Raw genomic sequence first — 18,200 nt, forward strand, 5'->3', positions numbered from 1 at the left:
TTAGCTTCAACCACTAACATTTTAGTCCAGTGGTCTTTACTGAAATTTACATTCAATAAAGGATTTCTATTGATGTTTGCCATCGCTATGAAGCCTTGGGTAAGACTCTCACCTTCCATCGCTGATGAGTTTCCAGCAAGTAATCCCTTATCTTCTTCTGCAGTTTCCTTTTTCTCCTTCTGTAGACTTCTTCAACCTATGAATGCAGCCAAGATCTTAATCACTCCTTGCCACCCTTGACTATTTTTCCCAGCAGGAAAGCAGACCATTTGTCTCCTTCCTTTATCAAAGAACTCTGTTAGGGAGATGAACAGCCCTTTTGCATTCTGTTTACTTTCCATTACATATCTTCTACCTAACTTTGTGTGCTTTTCCTTCCAACAACACTGTTTTCCTTTTGTTGCTGCTTCATTCAAAAATTCCTTAAACCATTTGACCATCTCTAAGCCTTCCATCAACACTGTTGCCTTTTTCGATTCCTTTATCTTCATGTTGTAACACCCTCTAATTCTTATTTCCTTGAAGATGAAGTCTTTAGCCTTCGCTTTTAGGGCCTTCCTCCACCTTGTAGCCTTTTCAAATCTCTGAGATCTTTCCATTGGCCTTCGTCCTTAGCTGTTGGGATAGTCTTCCACTTCAATTCAAATGTTCCTATACATTTTTTGAAGAATGCAATTCACACAGCTGTGTATCTCATTAACCAAATTCCTTCCTGTGTTCTCAGTATGAAAGCACCTTTCACCTTATTGTACCTTGATAAAGACTTGTTTACTATCCTTCTCAAATTCTTTGGATGCACTTTTTTTGTTCAAATTTTGGGACCTCATCATTCTAAATTTGATCCTAAAGTTACCAAATATATATCATTCAACCATGCAAAAAATCAAAAGTGATATTGTCATTATGATCCTCTTTCTGGCTCTCGGTTTGTGTCTATGGATGTTACCTTCTTTAAGGATGTCCCTTATTATCCGGGGGTTTCATCCTAGGGGGAGAGAGGTGAGAAGAGTGTTTTTGTTCCTAAAGTTCCCATTGCCTATTCTTGTTCTTGAAGGGGAGTTTTGTAGTGAAGGTCATGTTAGAAACGCAAGGAGTTGTGGGGTTTTCCCAGTAGAAATCTGGTAAATAAAAAATCTACAAAGAAAAGAAGAGTTTCTTGTGGAAGAAGAGAAAGAGAAGAGAAGTTGAGAAAGAAAGAGAGAGCAAATTAGACCTGGCCATCCTCTCTCCCATTGGTATGTATACTTTAAGAAAAAAAAATAAGTACAAACCTCAATCCCCAAAAAATATTTTACTTCAACTAGATCTTTAATTTCAAATTCTTGTTGCAGTGACTTCTTGAGTGCATCGATCTCCCTCAAATCATTCACTGTAACAACTATATCAGCCACATACACAATCAGTTATCTCATGCTTCAATCTTGCAACCTCAATCCCTAAAAAATATTTTAGTTCAACTAGATCTTTAATTTCAAATTCCTGTTGCAATGACTTCTTGAGTGTATCAATCTCCCTCAGATCATTCCCTGTAACAACTATATCATCCACATACACAATTAGTACTAACACAAGTGTTTCTCTCCTCTTCACAAAAAGTGATCTAACTAGGTTTGTGTGTTCCAAAACGGATCAATGTCCACTTAAACCTATCAAACCATGCTCTAGGTGACTATTTCAAACCATATAATGACTTTTTTAGCCTACAATCTTTTCCCTCACCAATATTCTCATATAAATTGATTGGAAGATCCATATATACCTCCCGCAAATCACCATTAAGAAATGCATTTTTAGCATCAAGCTGGAAGAACGACCATTAATAAGTAGTTGCTAGAGACAAGAGGATCCGAACTAAGCTCATCTTAGCTACTGGTGCAATGGTCTCCAGATAATCTATACCATCGGTTTGTGTATACCCTTTGCAACCAACCTTACCTTGTACCTCTATATGTTGCCATCAACCCTGTACTTCACAGTGAACACTCATCTACATCCAACAGTCCCCTTTCTTGCAGGAAGATCAACTATCTCCTTTGTCTAGTTCTTAATCAAAGCCTCCACTTCTTCTATCATAGTTGTTCTCCACTCAGGTTTGGAAAGAGCCTCACTAACATTCCTGGGTATAGACACAAAATCTAGTGAAGAAAGGAAGACACAATAAGAAGGTGATAGGGCATTGTAAGAGCAATGGTGTTAAATGCAATGGGTTGTACACTTTCTCTTTCCTTTGGGGAATGCAATGCAAAGATCAAGATCAACTATAACATCAATGTTAGGTACAAAAACAACACCAATGGGGTTAGAGGCAATAACAGGTTAAAAAAATACCTAGATTTGTATCAGTCGAACCTAGAAACTCAGATGGACCAATGAAGAGTGGTATAGGTTCTTCCACTAGAGCATGAGTGGAATCAACCCTCTTGCATTGGTGTTGAAATAATTCTGAGGCAGTCGTAGTGGATCAGGTAGTGGAACTAGAGCTGATGGTGGAGCAAAAGGTGGAACTGATGGAGCTAATGGTAAGGCTATCAATGGGTCAAGTCGGGATCGGGTCTAGCTAGAACCAGAACCAACCCAACATGAAATATTGAGGATTCAAAACCGATATAGACTCAATAGGGTTTGTAATTTTTAGGCCCAGAACCAAACCGATCAGTTCTCGGGACAATTGAAACTGACCCGACGAACCTGATTATAATAAATAAATATATATGTTCAAAAAATACTAAATATTATATATTGTACAGTATATATATGATTTATTTAATATATTATGTATATAGCTTTGGCCGGGTCTGAATCGGTTCAGAACTTGGAACTGTTTCTGAACCAATAATAATTGGGACACTATATTAGGACCCAGAACTGACCCGTCGATTCTAGTTCCTAGAATCAGAACTAGTCCAATCAGTTCAGGTCCATCAAGTAGGACTTGACATTGACAACCCTAGTTGATGGACCAGATGAAGGAACAAGAAAAGGAGTAGACTATGAGTTCTCCTCCCTAAAACACCCCCCCTAAAGAGAACCACCAAAGGAAAAGAATGTAGGCTCAAAAATGGTAGCATCCAGATTGACAAACCCACTCCTTGGCACTGGACCATAACAACAATACCCCTTCTACTTTTGAGCATACCCAAGAAAAACATGTTTATTGGCCTTAAGATCCAACTTCCTACAATGATGACCAAGAATGTAACAAAACAGACACACAAAAACTCTCAAAGGTATATGAAATATCTCTCCACCTGGAAAAAGAAGACTGAATGGCACCTTAAACCCCAAGATGCATAAAAGTACACTCCCTAAGTCTTCTTCTTTGTTGCATACCGTAAAGCCTAGACAAGGTAACATGGTTAATATATTTCTTATTTATACCATGTATGGGAATATGGTTCTGATTAGCAAGAAATGGCATTGTGTTGTTTGCAAGTGTGCATAAACCAAATGTTAATCCAACCACAAATAGTGATTTAAAAGACACGCCTAGGCCACAAGCAAGGTGCATTTTAGGGTATGCACCTTGCCTAGGTCCTAGGTGCACCCCTTTCAAAAGGCGCACCAGGCGTGTGCCTTTTTTAAAATTCTGCACTTTTTGCTTTTTTTTTTAGCCTAACGGCTGGACCGGAGCGGCGGAGAACCCCCTATTTGCTAATGTTGTTCATTCATTTATTCCAATAAAATATATTCTTCAAGTTATAAAATTTTTATTTTTATGTGAGAAATAAGAAATTAAGACTCTAACACGGACTTGTTCGGGCTTGCCTCGAGAGGCATGGTACAGAGGCGACTTGTAGAATCAAGAATACAATATGTTTTACATCACACTATCTACTTTAAGTAATGAAATTGAGAGAAAAAAAGAGATTATGGGTTTTACATGCTTGAAAATTCTTTATATGTTTGCTTTTATTTTTATATTTTCATTTGAATACGCTTTACATGTTATGTTTATGTATTTTAATTTTAGATAATAGGTTTTTTAAAACATTTATTTTAAATTTTAAGTTTATATTTTTATTAATATTATGTTTAATATTTTTTGAATTTTTTTATTTTTCTAAGTTTTTCTTTTTGAATTTTTAGCTTTTTTTGTATGTTGCGCCTTACTTCAAAAAGGCACGTTCCTCAACTTCTGCCTTGCGCCTCAGGTACAAATTGGCCCTTGCGCTTTTTTTTTTAGCCTTGCGCTTTTAAAACACTGACCACAAATAGGTATAACCCAAATTTGTTCATCTCCAAGTATAAAATGTGGTCGCACCTAGGTGCATTTTAGGGTATACACCTCGCCTAGGTACTAGGCACAACACTTTCAAAAGGCAAACACCTTATGCACCCTATGCCTCAGCCTAGCTGTGTGCCTTTCAAAAATTTGATGCTTTTTTGCTTTTTTTGTACCTAGCAGTTGGGCTCACCGAAGCTCTGAGAACCCCCTATTTGCCAATGACATTCATATATTCATCATAATAAAATATCTTCTTAAAAAGTAATTAAAATTATAAAATCATTATTTTTTGTGTGAGAACTAAGAATTTAAGACCCTAACATAGACTTGTTTGAGCTTGCCTCAAGGGGCGTGGGCCGTGTGGCACAAAGGCGGCTCGTAGAATCAGGAATACAATATGTTTTACATCACATTAGCTACTTGAAGTAATGCAATTGATGAAAAAAAGAGATTGTGGGTTTTACATGCTTGAAATTGTGTTTGCTTTTATTTTTAAATTTTCATTTGAATGCGCTTTACATGTTATGTTTATGTATTTTAATTTTAGATAATAAGTTTTTTAAAACATTTATTTTAAAATTTAAGTTTACATTTTTTATTAACATTAGGTTTAATATTTTTTATTTTGTTGACATTTTTTTAATTTTCTGATTTTTTTTAGCTTTTTTCTTTTGTATTTTTGCGCCTTGCTTCAAAAAAAGGCACACGCCTCAGGTGCAAATTGGCCCCTTCACATTGCACTTTTAAAACATTGGGTCTTGCAATATTCATATTAGTTCAAAATATTCAGATGCATCATGAAACAATATTTTTTAAAACAAAATTTCTTTCAATGAATCCACAGAATTCTACAGAAATTATGTGAGAATTTTCAAGTGCAGAGAAACCCTAGAAGTAAAAATGGGCAATCCTGAGGCAAATCCTGTTTTCACAATGTTCAGAAAGAAAGAACTAAAAAAAGGATAGGTGCAAAGGCTAAATGGAAGCTGTCTAATGAATGAAGTTGACTGTGTTGCATTGGTAGAAAGGATGGAGGATAGATCTATATGCATATATATACATACTGAAATATCACATAAAATGATTTAATGACAATCTAAGTCTGTATTTTTTATATGAAAAAGAAAAGGGAAATTTTTTTGTGAATCAACTCCAAGTTCAAGAATAGAATATTCAATGATCAAACATTTCACTCCAAAGTCTGAAAGATCTTTTGAATAACTGATGGATCTGATGAGAATAATAATAGAGTCATCAAAATCTCCATATGTGACATTGATGTAGATTACCATGCTTTAGGTTGCATGGCATGATAGTATTCCATCTTTTAATTATATATTGATTTGTTGTCATGACTTGGATGATGGTTTGTTTGTTCTGATTGAAAGAACGAGCCAAACAACTTGCCAATGTGATTGGAGGAGAGGCCATACCTCTAGATGAACTAGGTGACTTCCATCCAGAGAACAAGATGATCCTGGCAAATGCAACACCTATAGGAATGCAACCAAAAGTTGATGAGACACCCATACCTAAGGTTTGTCCCCCTCCCCCCTCCAAAAGCATGGACACACACACACACACAAACATGCTTGTCTTCATATTTATTTCATATGTTTTATCACACTGCAATCTGGTTTTAGGGATCTCTTACTCTTGTACTTTTCTATGTGCCCTTAGTGCACTTACAATTAAAAGACATATGGAATTAAGTTAGAAGGAATTTGTTTCCAACAATCACAAGAAAATAAAATTTTCACCGCTTCTACTTTGGTATAGAACATGTATTCAAAACCTAGAAAAAAAAAAAAAGAAGATTGAAGAACCTCCTTAAGAAAAATATCGTAACATTACCCATTTCTTTGTAATCATACAATTTCTGAACCCAATGAATGGAGATTTTGTCCTTCAGCCTGTGAGCATGGAATGTGGATAGAGAACTATAGTACAGGAGTTCAAAACCTAGAAAAAAAAAGAGATTGAAGAACCTCCTTAAGAAAAATATCATAACATTACCCATTTCTGTGTAATCCTATAATTTCTGAACCCAGTAAATAGAGAATTTTGTCCTTCAGCCTGAGCATGGCATGTGGATAGAGCACTATGTTGGGACAGGGTTTGTGTAGCTGACCCAAAATAGTTGGGGTTAAGGTTTGAGGTGTGACCATTCAGTTTAGAATGTGCAGATAAACCCATATGGGTGAAATTGACTTGTTTCCACATCTTCAGATTTCCCAACGTTTTTGCCTAAATTTGTAAAAATAACACATTTCTGTTTATGTTAACAAGCTGTGTAAGAGATGCCATGGTTTAGACGGTCAACATAATTGACCTAATGCAGGTTTCTGTATGCAAGAACTGTACATATCATTCTATTTAATTAGATATTGCATGAGAGGAGGATCAACATGACAGGGATACTGACTCCTGCATTAATTTTGAAGTATTGAGGAAACAAATAAAATTCTACTTTTGCAGAAAGCTTTGAGATTTTACTCCCTGGTTTTCGATGCTGTTTACACACCAAAAATTACCAGACTCCTCCGAGAAGCAGGAGAGTCTGGAATCACTGTTGTTACTGGAGTGGAGATGTTCATCAGACAGGCATACGTACAATATGAAAACTTCACTGGTTTGCCAGGTAATATTCAGAGGACAAGTTGTCCTCTCTCTATATTTCTCCATCTTCTTCTTCTCATTTTTTAATTTCTGTTTTGGTTAGCACCCTCATTCTTGCTTTGGTTTTCTCCCAAGTTTAGCTCCAAAGGAACTTTTTAGGGAAACCCTGGCAACACACGCCTGAAGGAGGATTAAATCATTGGGGGCGGACCCTACTCAAGTTCTAATTCTATAGTTTGATTCCTGCCTAATTGTGCAAATTGCTAATTTGTTGTGTACTTTTTGAGAAATGATAATTCTCTGATTCTCTCTTTGTATGCCGGCTTAATTAATGTGTTTGAGTAATGTATCTTTTATTATTGTGATGGAAAGAACAATTGAGGTTTTTTTAGATAAATGAACAATTGAGTAGAGATAAACACAGAATAACGGAGAAGACTACTTGGAGAGGCGTAGGTCCTTCTTAAGACAATGATGAAGAGTTGTGTTTGGTATCATTGTTGTACGCTACCCTTATTTGAGGCTGTTTATAGTTGAAAGAGTCATACCTTAAAAAATTGGGGTTTTCATCGTTCAGTCCACCCCTAGGTAGAACTGCTAATAGGATGCAAATCCAATTTGGGGATTGCAGTCCAAAAATCCCTAAAAAAAGTTGAGGTTTCTTGTAATCATTCTAGATGAAATGAATGTGATGTGGTGAATGACAATACATCTCTGCTTGGTATTGATGAACCTAAAACGTTGAAAGGTAAACTAGTGGTACCAAATACAATCCGAACGTGCCTTCCGATTTTATGTCCCATCTGGGTCTGAAGATATTGGGTTTGTGATATTGGACTAATCATGATACAGCACATCCACTCCCCATAGTTGTGATTTTATATATCAAACAGGGGGCAGCATAGTACGGTTGGTCCGCTATCCTTTAAAATAATAGATGATCATATTTTCAGCAAAAGCAGTGTTGCTAAGGATTGAATTTTCCTTTCTTTGATCTTTATGGGATCTGTCATGAATAGGACAGGGATGGGAATGATTTTTTCCCTATGCAGATAAAGAAGGGGAGATTTCCATCCTCGTGGGGATGAAAGACCATTCCTTGTCCCGCAGGGCTTCGGATTCCTACCCTATGGGGATCTACATATGCATATATTGATATATGTATTTATGTATGGTAATGTTTTTAAAATTATGATTGAATATATTTGAATATGTTTTGATCTTTTTTTTAATAGGATTATAAATTTCAATTATTTTATTTTTAATTTTTAAATAAAATAAAAATAAAATAATGGTATCATAAAAAGGGTAAATTACAAAGTCCCCCCCGTATTATAGGGTCTGTGACAAAGATCCCCTATACTTTGTTTTACAACAAAGATCCCCTATACTATGATCGAGACAAAGACCCCCTTCCATTATCCTTTCGTTGAAGTGCATCCTTGTAATATATTTTAATCCCTGCACTACTATTGTAATAACTATTCGGAAAAAAACACTGTTCATCTTCCCTGATTTCATGATACACGAACAGCACTCTCTCCCCCGATTTCTCTTCTTCCCCATTTCCTCTGTTTCCCTCTGTTAAAAAACTTTGGATGCCTGAATCCCAAACCACCTGCAAGTTTGTTTTTACAGAAAGCAGTCCTCGCCCGGTGGGGATTGCTCCACCCGTATCTGCTCAATCATCTTCGCCACCTCTAACATCGTAGGCCTCTTCTCTGCCTGCTCCACCACACAAGTCCACTCCACATTCAGCATCGCCACCATCTACTCTTCTATGTTCTTGTACCTCAGCAGCTCCGGGTCGAACACTTCCACCGTCTACTCCTCCCTCATCAGTCACCACCGATCTTACCCACTTAGAAGATCAACACCCTATTCGCCATGCGGACTTGAGGTAGGATACTGCAACGAAAGCCTCCCTGTCAACACCTCCAACAGCAGAATCCCAAAGCTATAGACGTCTGTCTTCTGTGACAGCTTCTTGGTTTCGACTTGCTCCGGCGCTCTGTACCCTCCCAATCTCGCTGTGGCATGAACTGAGCTCAGAAGCAGGGTCAACCCAAAATCGGAGATGCATGCCACACCATTCTTGTCAAGAAGCACGCTCGACAACTTCACATTCCCGTGTGGAATCTTTGATCCACTGTACTCGTGAATCTGTGCAAGCCCACGAGCAGCTCCCAGCACCAAACTGATCCTCGTTGTCCAGTCCAAAGGAATCATCCCCGGTCCTCAATTCGCTGATTCAAATTAACATAAAATTAATCAGTACTCAATTCGACTGCATCAAATCTCTACGAGTCGTGATTACTTAATCATTACCATGGAGAAGAGAATGCAAGCTTGGAGAGGTAATCGTAGACAAGTAGCTTCTCCTCCTTGGCGTAATAATAAGCCCTGAGATGAACCAGGTTCGGACGTCGGAGATTCCCAATCAAATCCATGTACTCTTTCCTCACACATGGGTTCGCGTCCTTGAGCCTCTTCACCGCCACCGTGCACCCATCTTCCAATACCGCTTTATAGACCGTCCCAAGGCTTCCTTTTCCCAGCATCTTCGTCAATGCCCGGAGCAGGTCATCCAGCTCAAATTGCTTCCTTCTATCGAAGAAGACAAGCTTGCTCCGATCTGTGGCCGTTGTTCCATCGCCGTCTCCCCACCGCCACCCCCATTGTTGGCATAAATCTTCTTCTCACCCGTATAGCTGTCGTTTCTTCGCCTGTCTCTAGAACTGATAGTCGAACCACTCTCTCCTGAACTTCTGCCGCAGTAATAAGCAACAACAAACGAAGTGATTCTCAACCACGTTGGACCTGTAGAATTCCCAACCAAACGGCGTGATTCTCAACGATGTGGTTCTCCTGAATTTCTGCCGCAGTAATAAGCCACAGAATTCCCAACCACAATGGCGACGATGGCGCCGGTGCTGAGTCCCTTCCGGGATTCTCCCTTCCCCGTCGGACCAGCAGCAGTCGTAGCAGGCAAGGAGCTAGGGTTGGACGGTACCACGGTCTGAGCCGACACAGCCGTGGGAGGGGAACCTGTGAACGAACAGACCGGTAACGGGCTCATACCGCAGAGCCCAGCGTTTCCCGCAACACTTCGCCATCCGAATTTCTTCACCAGTCCGGATGGCACCTTCCCGTGCAACTTGTTATTAGATAAATTTAGCTCCCTGAGCTCCGGCAACGCCGTTGAGAGATCGGGAACCTCCCCAGCAAGCACAATGTTCTCGAGTCTAATCGTAAGGAGACGAGTTAAGTTGTGAATCTCCGCAGGGATGGGACCTCGCAGATTGTTGTCGGAGAGGTCAAGCCAGAGGAGACGCTTGAAGGAACTGATCTCAGCCGAGACCACGTCGGAGAAGTAATTTCTGGCCCCCACCAGAAGGCACTCTGCAGAAGCATTTAAGACGTCCAAGTATCAAAACCACAATCGGAGGGTTCGGATGAAGATGAACAGTATTTTTCTTCGTACAATTATTATAAGGGTAGCATGGGGATTAAAAATTATTGCAATAACAGACTTCAACGAAGGCTAACAGAAGGGGTTCGTCTCACGGTCATAATACGGGAGGGTCTTTGTCACAAAACAAAATACAAGGGGTTTTTGATAGACCCCATGATACAGGGGGTCTTTATAATTTATCCTAAAAAAAGCATGAGGAGTGGCTACCTGTCCCCACCTTGCCCCATTGGCATTCTTAAATATTGTCATGTAATCAAAGGTTCAAAGTATCAACATGCATTGAGCCAATACATTTAGGTTTTCAAAGCGAGTCCTACCCACAAACTATTCCAAGTTCCAACATCTATACCTACAGAACACTGCAAGTATGTATTGAAAATCTCTCCCTATCATTCATGAGGAGATGTTACAAATGCACTCGGCAGTGTCATGTGGGCATGGATGTGGCAATAGTTTGTGACTAGGAGATCTGGTGTATATCGTGAGATTAATGAGAAACATGGCATATAAGAAGTGGACAAAGTTCTCATTGATATCATTTTACTGTATTCAACTTTAATTATCATCGTATTTGTAATGTTTAACCAAGGCTTTTAAAACTGAATTGGACAACGAATTGGTCAAGGTCCGGTTCCTGGGTCGAACAATCCAGCTATTCTAATTGAATAGATGGCACATTTTGACAAAAAAATTAAAAATAAAAAATAGCCAAAATCATTGGATGGTTCAAACGGTTTGACTGCACAGGTCAGTAGTTTACTGATCAAATTAACGGTTTTTGACAAAATAATGATTTTGGGGTAAAACAAAACCAATCACCTAATCGGTTCCCAATTTTTCCAGTTCGACCATCCGATCTGGTCTAATTTTGAAAACCATGTGTTTAACTAATGTTTTTTTTTTTAATTAAGACGTTGATAAATGCATTATTACCAAAATTCTCATTGTTGCCAAAGTTAATAATAGTATCATAAATTTTCAATGACAACTAAATCCAAGGTTAAACTATTATTAAAAATATAAATATATAACAAACACATGCACATACTTTAATATTTATGTGACGTGTGAATTATTGGGATACACTTAACATAAATGAATATAAATTTTTAAGTACCAAGCATTTAACATAAATGAATATAAATTTTACTAATACTTAAAAATACCAATTGATGAGGGTAATTTGGCCTGATTCATTAGTATGCGGACATATGGAGCAACCTGATGATTAGATGACATTTCAACATTTTCAGACACCTTAGCAGGTCAGGTCAGTTTGGGCACCTCGAGTATCTCGGCTAAAACTAAGGTCTGAGCGGCTTGTTGCGTTCGAACCTGCCAAAGTGCCACGTAGCCCTCTTCTAGAAGTTAGCCAACTATCTCTGATCTCTCTGGGATCAAGCTGCATGACAACGGACCTTATCCTTATCTTGCTCGGATCGGAAAGACCTAGATAAGGTTTATCAACTCACGCAGAACCCATCTTATGGTGTGGAATGGACTCTGTGTCACGCAGGCTAGTGATCTTGGACATGTTTCGTAAGGCCTACGATAGGGTATGCACGATTTAACTCTTTTATTAGCATTCTAAGCTCTCAACTCTCTCAAAAACCTCCTATGCTAACTTAAACATCTGAGTACCCACACCGGATAAAATACCTCGAGACCTCTAATCTATTTATTTTGCAATTTGGCCCAGCCACGTAATAAACCGACGTCTGAACTGACTTCTAGTAGGGAGCGACCAAATCAAACATCATCACCAATTTTAAATTTCATAAAATCTTTATCGAGGTTAAAAAAAAAATTGAAACCTATGTTATTTAAACAAATGATGTAGTGTGTTGTGGTGTAACCAATAAACATGGATTAAAGTATCAATACGCTCGATACTATTTTTAGGGCTTTGAGTGCTTTCAACCATTGATCTTCGGTCAAGGCTCAATGTTATCCTTCCGGCGGGTCATGAAGCACCTTTAACGCATCTGAAAGTTTTGATGTTTTAAATATTAAATAACTGTATTTATAACATTGTTTTCAAAATTGGAATGGACCGGATGGTCGGACCAGAAAAACCGAGAATTAGTCATCTGACTGATTTCGTTTTCTTCCAAAATCACTTTTTTCCCTAAAACCGTTGATTTTGGTCAGCAAGCCGCTGAATCGGCCAATTAATCGTTCGAACCGTTCAAACGGTTTTGACCATTTTCTAATTTTTTAATTTTTTATTTTTTATCAGAACAAACAGGCTGTTCAAACCAATAACCGATAAACATGGATTAAAGTATCAATACGCTCGATACTATTTTTAGGGCTTTGAGTGCTTTCAACCATTGATCTTCGGTCAAGGCTCAAAGTTGTCCTTCCAGCGGGTCATGAAGCACCTTTAACGCATCTGAAAGTTTTGATGTTTTAAATATTAAATAACTGTATTTATAACACTGTTTTCAAAACTGGAATGGACCGGATGGTCAGACCAGAAAAACCGAGAATTAGTCATCTGACTGATTTCGTTTTTCTTTAAAACCGCTTTTTTCCTTAAAACCATTGATTTTGGTCAGCAAACCGCTGAATCAGCCAATTAACCGTTCGAACCATTCAAACGGTTTTGACCATTTTCTAATTTTTTATTTTTTTTTTAATTTTTTATTTTTTGTCAGAACAAATAGGCTGTTCAAACCAATAACCAAACCCCTGACCGGTTCGGTCACTGGTTCGTTAAATCATCCCCTGTAAAAATAAGAAACTAAAAAAATGATGTACGATTCACCCACAACGCCCAATACGCATGGCCCCTATCCACTTTCATCATTTTGAACTGTTTTTTTAATGGATGCGTTTGTTTTCGGTGTATATGTGAATTTTCAGTGTAAATACGGGCTGGGGTAAATCGATGCAAACCTTTTCATATGTTGACTTTTCTATTGATAATCGATGTAATATTTACATCAATTATCACATCAAAAAACAAACGCAGCCTATATAAATTTGGTAACTTAATTTTTTTTGTCAATTTAATTAACAAAAAGTGGCAAAGCAAGGTTTTTAAAGCCATATTGGAGAAGGAACTGTTTTGGGTCCGGTTTTCAAGTCAAACTGTTCAATCGTTTGGGCCGAACAGATGGCCCGCTATGACAAAAGAAATAAAAATAAAAAAAAAAATACCAAAAACCATTAGCTAGATCGATGGTTTGATAGCCCGAGTCAGTGATTCATTGACCAAAACAATGGTTTTGGCCAAAAAGCAGTTTTGAGTGACCAATTCCTGTTTTTTTCAATCCGGTCGTGTATCAAGAACATTGGGGCAAAGTGTTGGAATTTAAAATAGTTTGAAGAGATTTTTGTTACAAATAAAAGTTTGGAGGGACTAAAAATTCACTACCCCTTTCTTTACACTTTTGAGAGTAAGGATCTCCTATCCACGAGAACTCTACCCATGTTTATCGTAGCCACATGTGGAGAACATCTCATCCCCTACATAGTATTATACAGAGGGAGATATTCCCAATTCACAGGGGGTAGGCGTGGGTAGATGATTTAGACTCCACTTTTGAAGCATCTTTCCGTACTTGTATATTGTCATCATGGATAAATTTTCCTAATATGCACCTAGGTATAGGTGTCAATGGATGGAATTTTGGATTTTACCCAATCCAAATTAAAATCTATTTAGAATAAATTTAACAAACTAATAAGATACATTGAATTAGACCAGTCCAAAATAGTTCAAAGAAAAGTATTTACAATGGTTCAAGGCATTTATCAGATTGGATAAAGAAAAATATTTACAATAGTTCAAAGTATTTATCAGATTGGATTGGACCTGATCTATCTCTAATGGATTTATATTAAGACTCTGAATCTCCCGTCCACGTTTATTCACAACAACATACTGGATATTACACTTGTGAATTAGAAACATCTTCTCCAGCATAATATTACATGGGAGGATGAAATGTTCTTCATGTGCTGCTGCAATGTTACGTGGGGAGACTTGGGCAGAGTTTGTATGAACAGGAGATTCGGACTCGGATTGGACCTACATCGTAACGCTTGTGAGGAGCAAATTCGGTTTCCGATTGATCCAACCGTCAGACTTGTTGACGTATGATCATTGACCAAAACGGGTTTTATGTCCGGTCCAACCGTCCAGGTGACCAACATTGATGAGAACGATGAGGTTGAGTTGAGGTGCGGTTTACAAATGTTAGGAATTGCTCTCCTTACGGTTTTCAGTTAGAAAAGGGTTGTGAACCAGAAAGCGGACTACCTTCCAACATCTTGGTCAGTACATCACATGAAATTTTGGGCCTATTGTTCTTATTCGAATTCTTCGTGTGCAACTCATGGAGTCATGGCGTTTGTCTTTTGAGATTTATGGGTCACTGTACATACAGTACAGCGCTTCGGATTGGTTTAGGGGTTTTCAATTATAAAGGACGATGAAATGTGTTCAGATTTGTTCCGCGTCACATCGGAAATCGTTTCTCTTGCGAGATCGGGTCGAATCACTTATGCGAGGAAACTGTTCGACGGGAAGCTAAAGAAGGACCTGATCGCTTGGAATGCCATGCTCACTAGCTATTCTCAATTGGGTCTTTTCCAAGATGCTTGGTCTCTGTTTTCCGACATGAGGGTTGCCGACATTAGACCCGATGGTTTTACATTTACTACCGCCTTGAGTGCATCCGCGGATGTAGGCAACCTCCGTTGTGGAAGGAAAATTCATGCATTAGTTGTAAGCTTTGGATACAGTTCTTCTTTGCCTGTCTCCAATTCGCTTATAGATATGTATGGGAAATGCTCTAGTCCATTTAATGCAAATAAAGTGTTTGAAGAGATGAGCAGAAAGAATGTTGTTTCTTGGTGTTCTCTCCTGTTTGCTTTCGTTAAATGCAGTCAATTTGATAGGGCGCGTGAAGTTTTTGACAAAATGCCCAGCCGGAGTGAAGTTGCATGGAATATGCTGATGGCTGGCTATGCTCGAGCTGGGGATATCCAATTAAGTATGGTTTTGTTCAAGGAGATGCAGGAGGCCGCTTGCGAACCCGACCTATGGACTTTCACAACGCTCATGAACGCTTGTGCTGAACTACCCCAGTCTTGTTATGGACGCATGATGCATGGGTTTATTCTTAAAAGTGGTTGGATCTCTTCTGTGGAGGCTAACAACTCAGTTCTGAGCTTCTATGCTAAGGTAAGCTGCCAGGACGATGCTTTTAAGGTGTTTGAGTCCATCGACGCTCGAACACAGGTCTCTTGGAACGCCATGATTGATGCCCTCATGAAAGTTGGAGATGTTAATGAAGCTCTTGCTATATTTCGGAAATCACCTGAAAAAAACGTTATTTCGTGGACAACAATGATCACAGGGTATGCGAGAATTGGGGACGGAATTCGGGCCCTTAGCTTCTTTATCGATATGACAAGGAGCCTTACCCAACCAGACAATTTTGCATTTGGGGCTGTACTTCACGCATGTTCTAACTTGGCAATTCTAGGATATGGTAGGATGATACATGGCTGTGTAATTCGCCATGGTTTTCACTCTTTTATCTATGTGGGCAATGGCTTAGTTAACATGTATGCAAAGTGTGGGGACATAGATGGATCATTGCAAGTGTTCAATGGTATTGCCAACAAGGACTTGGTATCTTGGAATGCAATGCTGTTTGGATTTGGGCTGCATGGTCTGGCTATCGAAGCTCTGAGGGTGTATGAAGACATGGTGGCATCTGGGTTGAGGCCAGATAAGGTGACCTTCATTGGACTGTTGATGGCTTGTAGCCACTCAGGGCTTATAGCACAAGGCCAGGTGCTCTTTGAATCAATGAGGTCAGTTTATGGACTTCCTCATGAGGTTGATCACATAGCATGCATAGTTGATATGCTCGGCCGAGGTGGATACTTAAAGGAAGCAAGAAAGTATGCTGAAGAATGTTCAAGGACAGCAAATATGAAAAATAGCTCACTTGAAGCTCTGTTTGGCGCATGTGCTGCAAAAGGGGATGTAGGGCTTGGGGAAAAGGTGGGGATCGATTTGATGATGATGGAACCTCAAAAAGAGTTGGGATATATATTGTTATCAAATTTGTATTGTGCAAATGGTCAATGGAAGGAAGCAGAGAATGTAAGGAAGGTAATGATGGAGCATGGGGTGAAAAAATTGCCTGGCTGTAGTTGGATTGAAGTTAGAAACAGGATTAATATATTTGTAGCAGGGAAAAATCCACATCCACATATGGAGGAAGTGTGTAACATAATAAACTTTCTTGAATATGAAATGAGAAATCCAAGTTTTATTGGTTTTGAGAATTATAAAGACTTCATGTTTTAAGGAGTTATGGTACTTTTTTTATTGGGTAACCATTACCAGGAACTTAATGGATTATGATAGCCTCACCTTTGCATCAGGAGCAGAAAGTGAAAGATCATGACATAATGATCACATATGGAGTCATTTAGGAATCTGGGAAATTCTCCATAATTTGCTGTACGTTTTACTGCATTGCAGATTAAGATACCATCTGTAGAAATGCTCATAAGCTAATTTACATCTTTAGTAATTAGCAAATTAACATAGACCAGAATCAATTGGAAATAACTACATGTACTATTTACGTTCTCAGAAATATTGTGATGTACCATTGGTTGTGCCAGAGATAGAAGAACAACATCAAGGGATATATTATAGGTAACAAAAGGTGAACAAGATGTGATAGGTTGCTAGTTCTGTCATCTTTGCAAGAAAAGACTTTTTGCAAGGGAATGATGTTATGAGAGAAATTTGAAAGGAAGAAATGAACAAATAAAAAACTCTGAAATGATTTTACTATGTTTTTTCCTATTTTGGATTCATGGGCTACATAACAGGGGTAGTCCATCCCTCATCCTCTTAACCCCCAACTCTGGTGGCAAAGGGATTTGATCCCAGGTCTCTGCTACCACGAGTCAGAGACCCTATGGTTCCTACCAACCCTGGTGGAAGCGAGAAATGATTCTACAATGTTGTCTCTGCATGAAAGAGTTGGAAGGAAAAGAAGGATTTAAAAAGATCATTAAAGTGAGAGACCCACTATACAAATGTAAGCCCAAGAAATTTTCTAGGTGGGACTGCTAGAGACACACATTGATTTCTGTATCTCTGTAAACAAAAGACCATAAACAAGGCATTATGCAGCATGCTTGGAGTTTGGAGAACCTAGAGATTGTTCTTGACAAAATACATGGCTCTCAGGAGTGCAGTGTTTGGACAGGATTCATATAACCACCCCAAATGGTTGGGGTTTAAGGATTCCTTGAATTTGTTTCTAATTAGGCTTCCAGCAAACACTATATATATTAGAAATTTTCATAAACTTAAAAGCACTTATGTTGCTTTCAATTTTTGAATTCATACATCCATTTATATACACTTTTTGTGCTGTTAAAAATTCTTGATTTCCTTGCATTTAGAATCATAAAATGAACTTTCCCAATGGGTTGTATAATCTTACCTTTGTATTCTACCATGTAACTATCCATTGATTTTCTCATGTCTAAAGCATTTTAATGTCTGTTTAGTTTTTTTTTTTTTTTACTGCATTGGATTTTGGAACTGAAATATCATGTGTTTGAGCCACACCAAAAATCTTGTCCTTCAAAAACATCACACTTTGGGACATTGATGAAATATTCATTTAGTATATTTTGATGAAAATATTTGTATTTGTATTTCAAATCACAGTACTTTGAAACACACCATACAACCACCATAAAGAATGTATGATGAATTCCAGAATCTGTCATTTCAACTTCACAATAATTGGGTCCAGTAACTTGAAATGCATGACATTTTTTTGTGGCCACAGTACTGAATAATAGAAGTAATTTTCAAAATCC

General features: G+C 38.3%; 2 protein-coding genes and 1 pseudogene across 3 annotated transcripts in view; 2 read left to right on the plus strand and 1 right to left on the minus strand.

Moving 5' to 3' along the window:
* LOC148861670 (bifunctional 3-dehydroquinate dehydratase/shikimate dehydrogenase, chloroplastic-like) overlaps nucleotides 1–7,267 on the plus strand; it is a 59,124-nt gene extending 51,857 nt beyond the window's left edge. The window contains exons 8-10 of the mRNA XM_088986745.1: nucleotides 5,614–5,762; nucleotides 6,704–6,866; nucleotides 6,985–7,267. Coding sequence (XP_088842871.1) covers nucleotides 5,614–5,762; nucleotides 6,704–6,866; nucleotides 6,985–7,028 — 356 coding nt within the window. The 3' untranslated portion in view covers nucleotides 7,029–7,267. The remainder of the gene's footprint in view (nucleotides 1–5,613; nucleotides 5,763–6,703; nucleotides 6,867–6,984) is intronic.
* Nucleotides 7,268–8,294: 1,027 nt separating this feature from the next.
* On the minus strand, nucleotides 8,295–11,727 carry LOC148861671 (leucine-rich repeat receptor-like protein kinase PXC1; annotated as a pseudogene). The gene is made up of 4 exons (XR_016113013.1): nucleotides 11,655–11,727; nucleotides 9,926–10,246; nucleotides 9,173–9,694; nucleotides 8,295–9,090 (listed from the first exon to the last, which is right to left on the minus strand). The product of XR_016113013.1 is annotated as a leucine-rich repeat receptor-like protein kinase PXC1 (transcript).
* A 2,586-nt stretch (nucleotides 11,728–14,313) lies between these two features.
* LOC148861672 (Tetratricopeptide repeat (TPR)-like superfamily protein) lies at nucleotides 14,314–16,685 on the plus strand. The gene has a single exon (XM_088983045.1). It carries the CDS (start codon nucleotides 14,767–14,769, stop codon nucleotides 16,654–16,656), a length of 1,890 nt encoding a protein of 629 aa, XP_088839171.1. The 5' UTR covers nucleotides 14,314–14,766; the 3' UTR covers nucleotides 16,657–16,685.
* The last annotated feature ends 1,515 nt before the right edge of the window (nucleotides 16,686–18,200 follow it).

The sequence above is a fragment of the Nelumbo lutea genome, chromosome 4, assembly GCF_056320005.1.
Source record: "Nelumbo lutea isolate HS-2025 chromosome 4, American lotus-T2T, whole genome shotgun sequence".
Lineage (NCBI taxonomy): Eukaryota > Viridiplantae > Streptophyta > Magnoliopsida > Proteales > Nelumbonaceae > Nelumbo > Nelumbo lutea.

Coding starts and splice junctions, on each gene's coding strand:
- LOC148861672 (XM_088983045.1), top strand. CDS start 14,767: ATGTGTTCAGATTTGTTCCGCGTCACATCGGAAATCGTTTCTCTTGCG.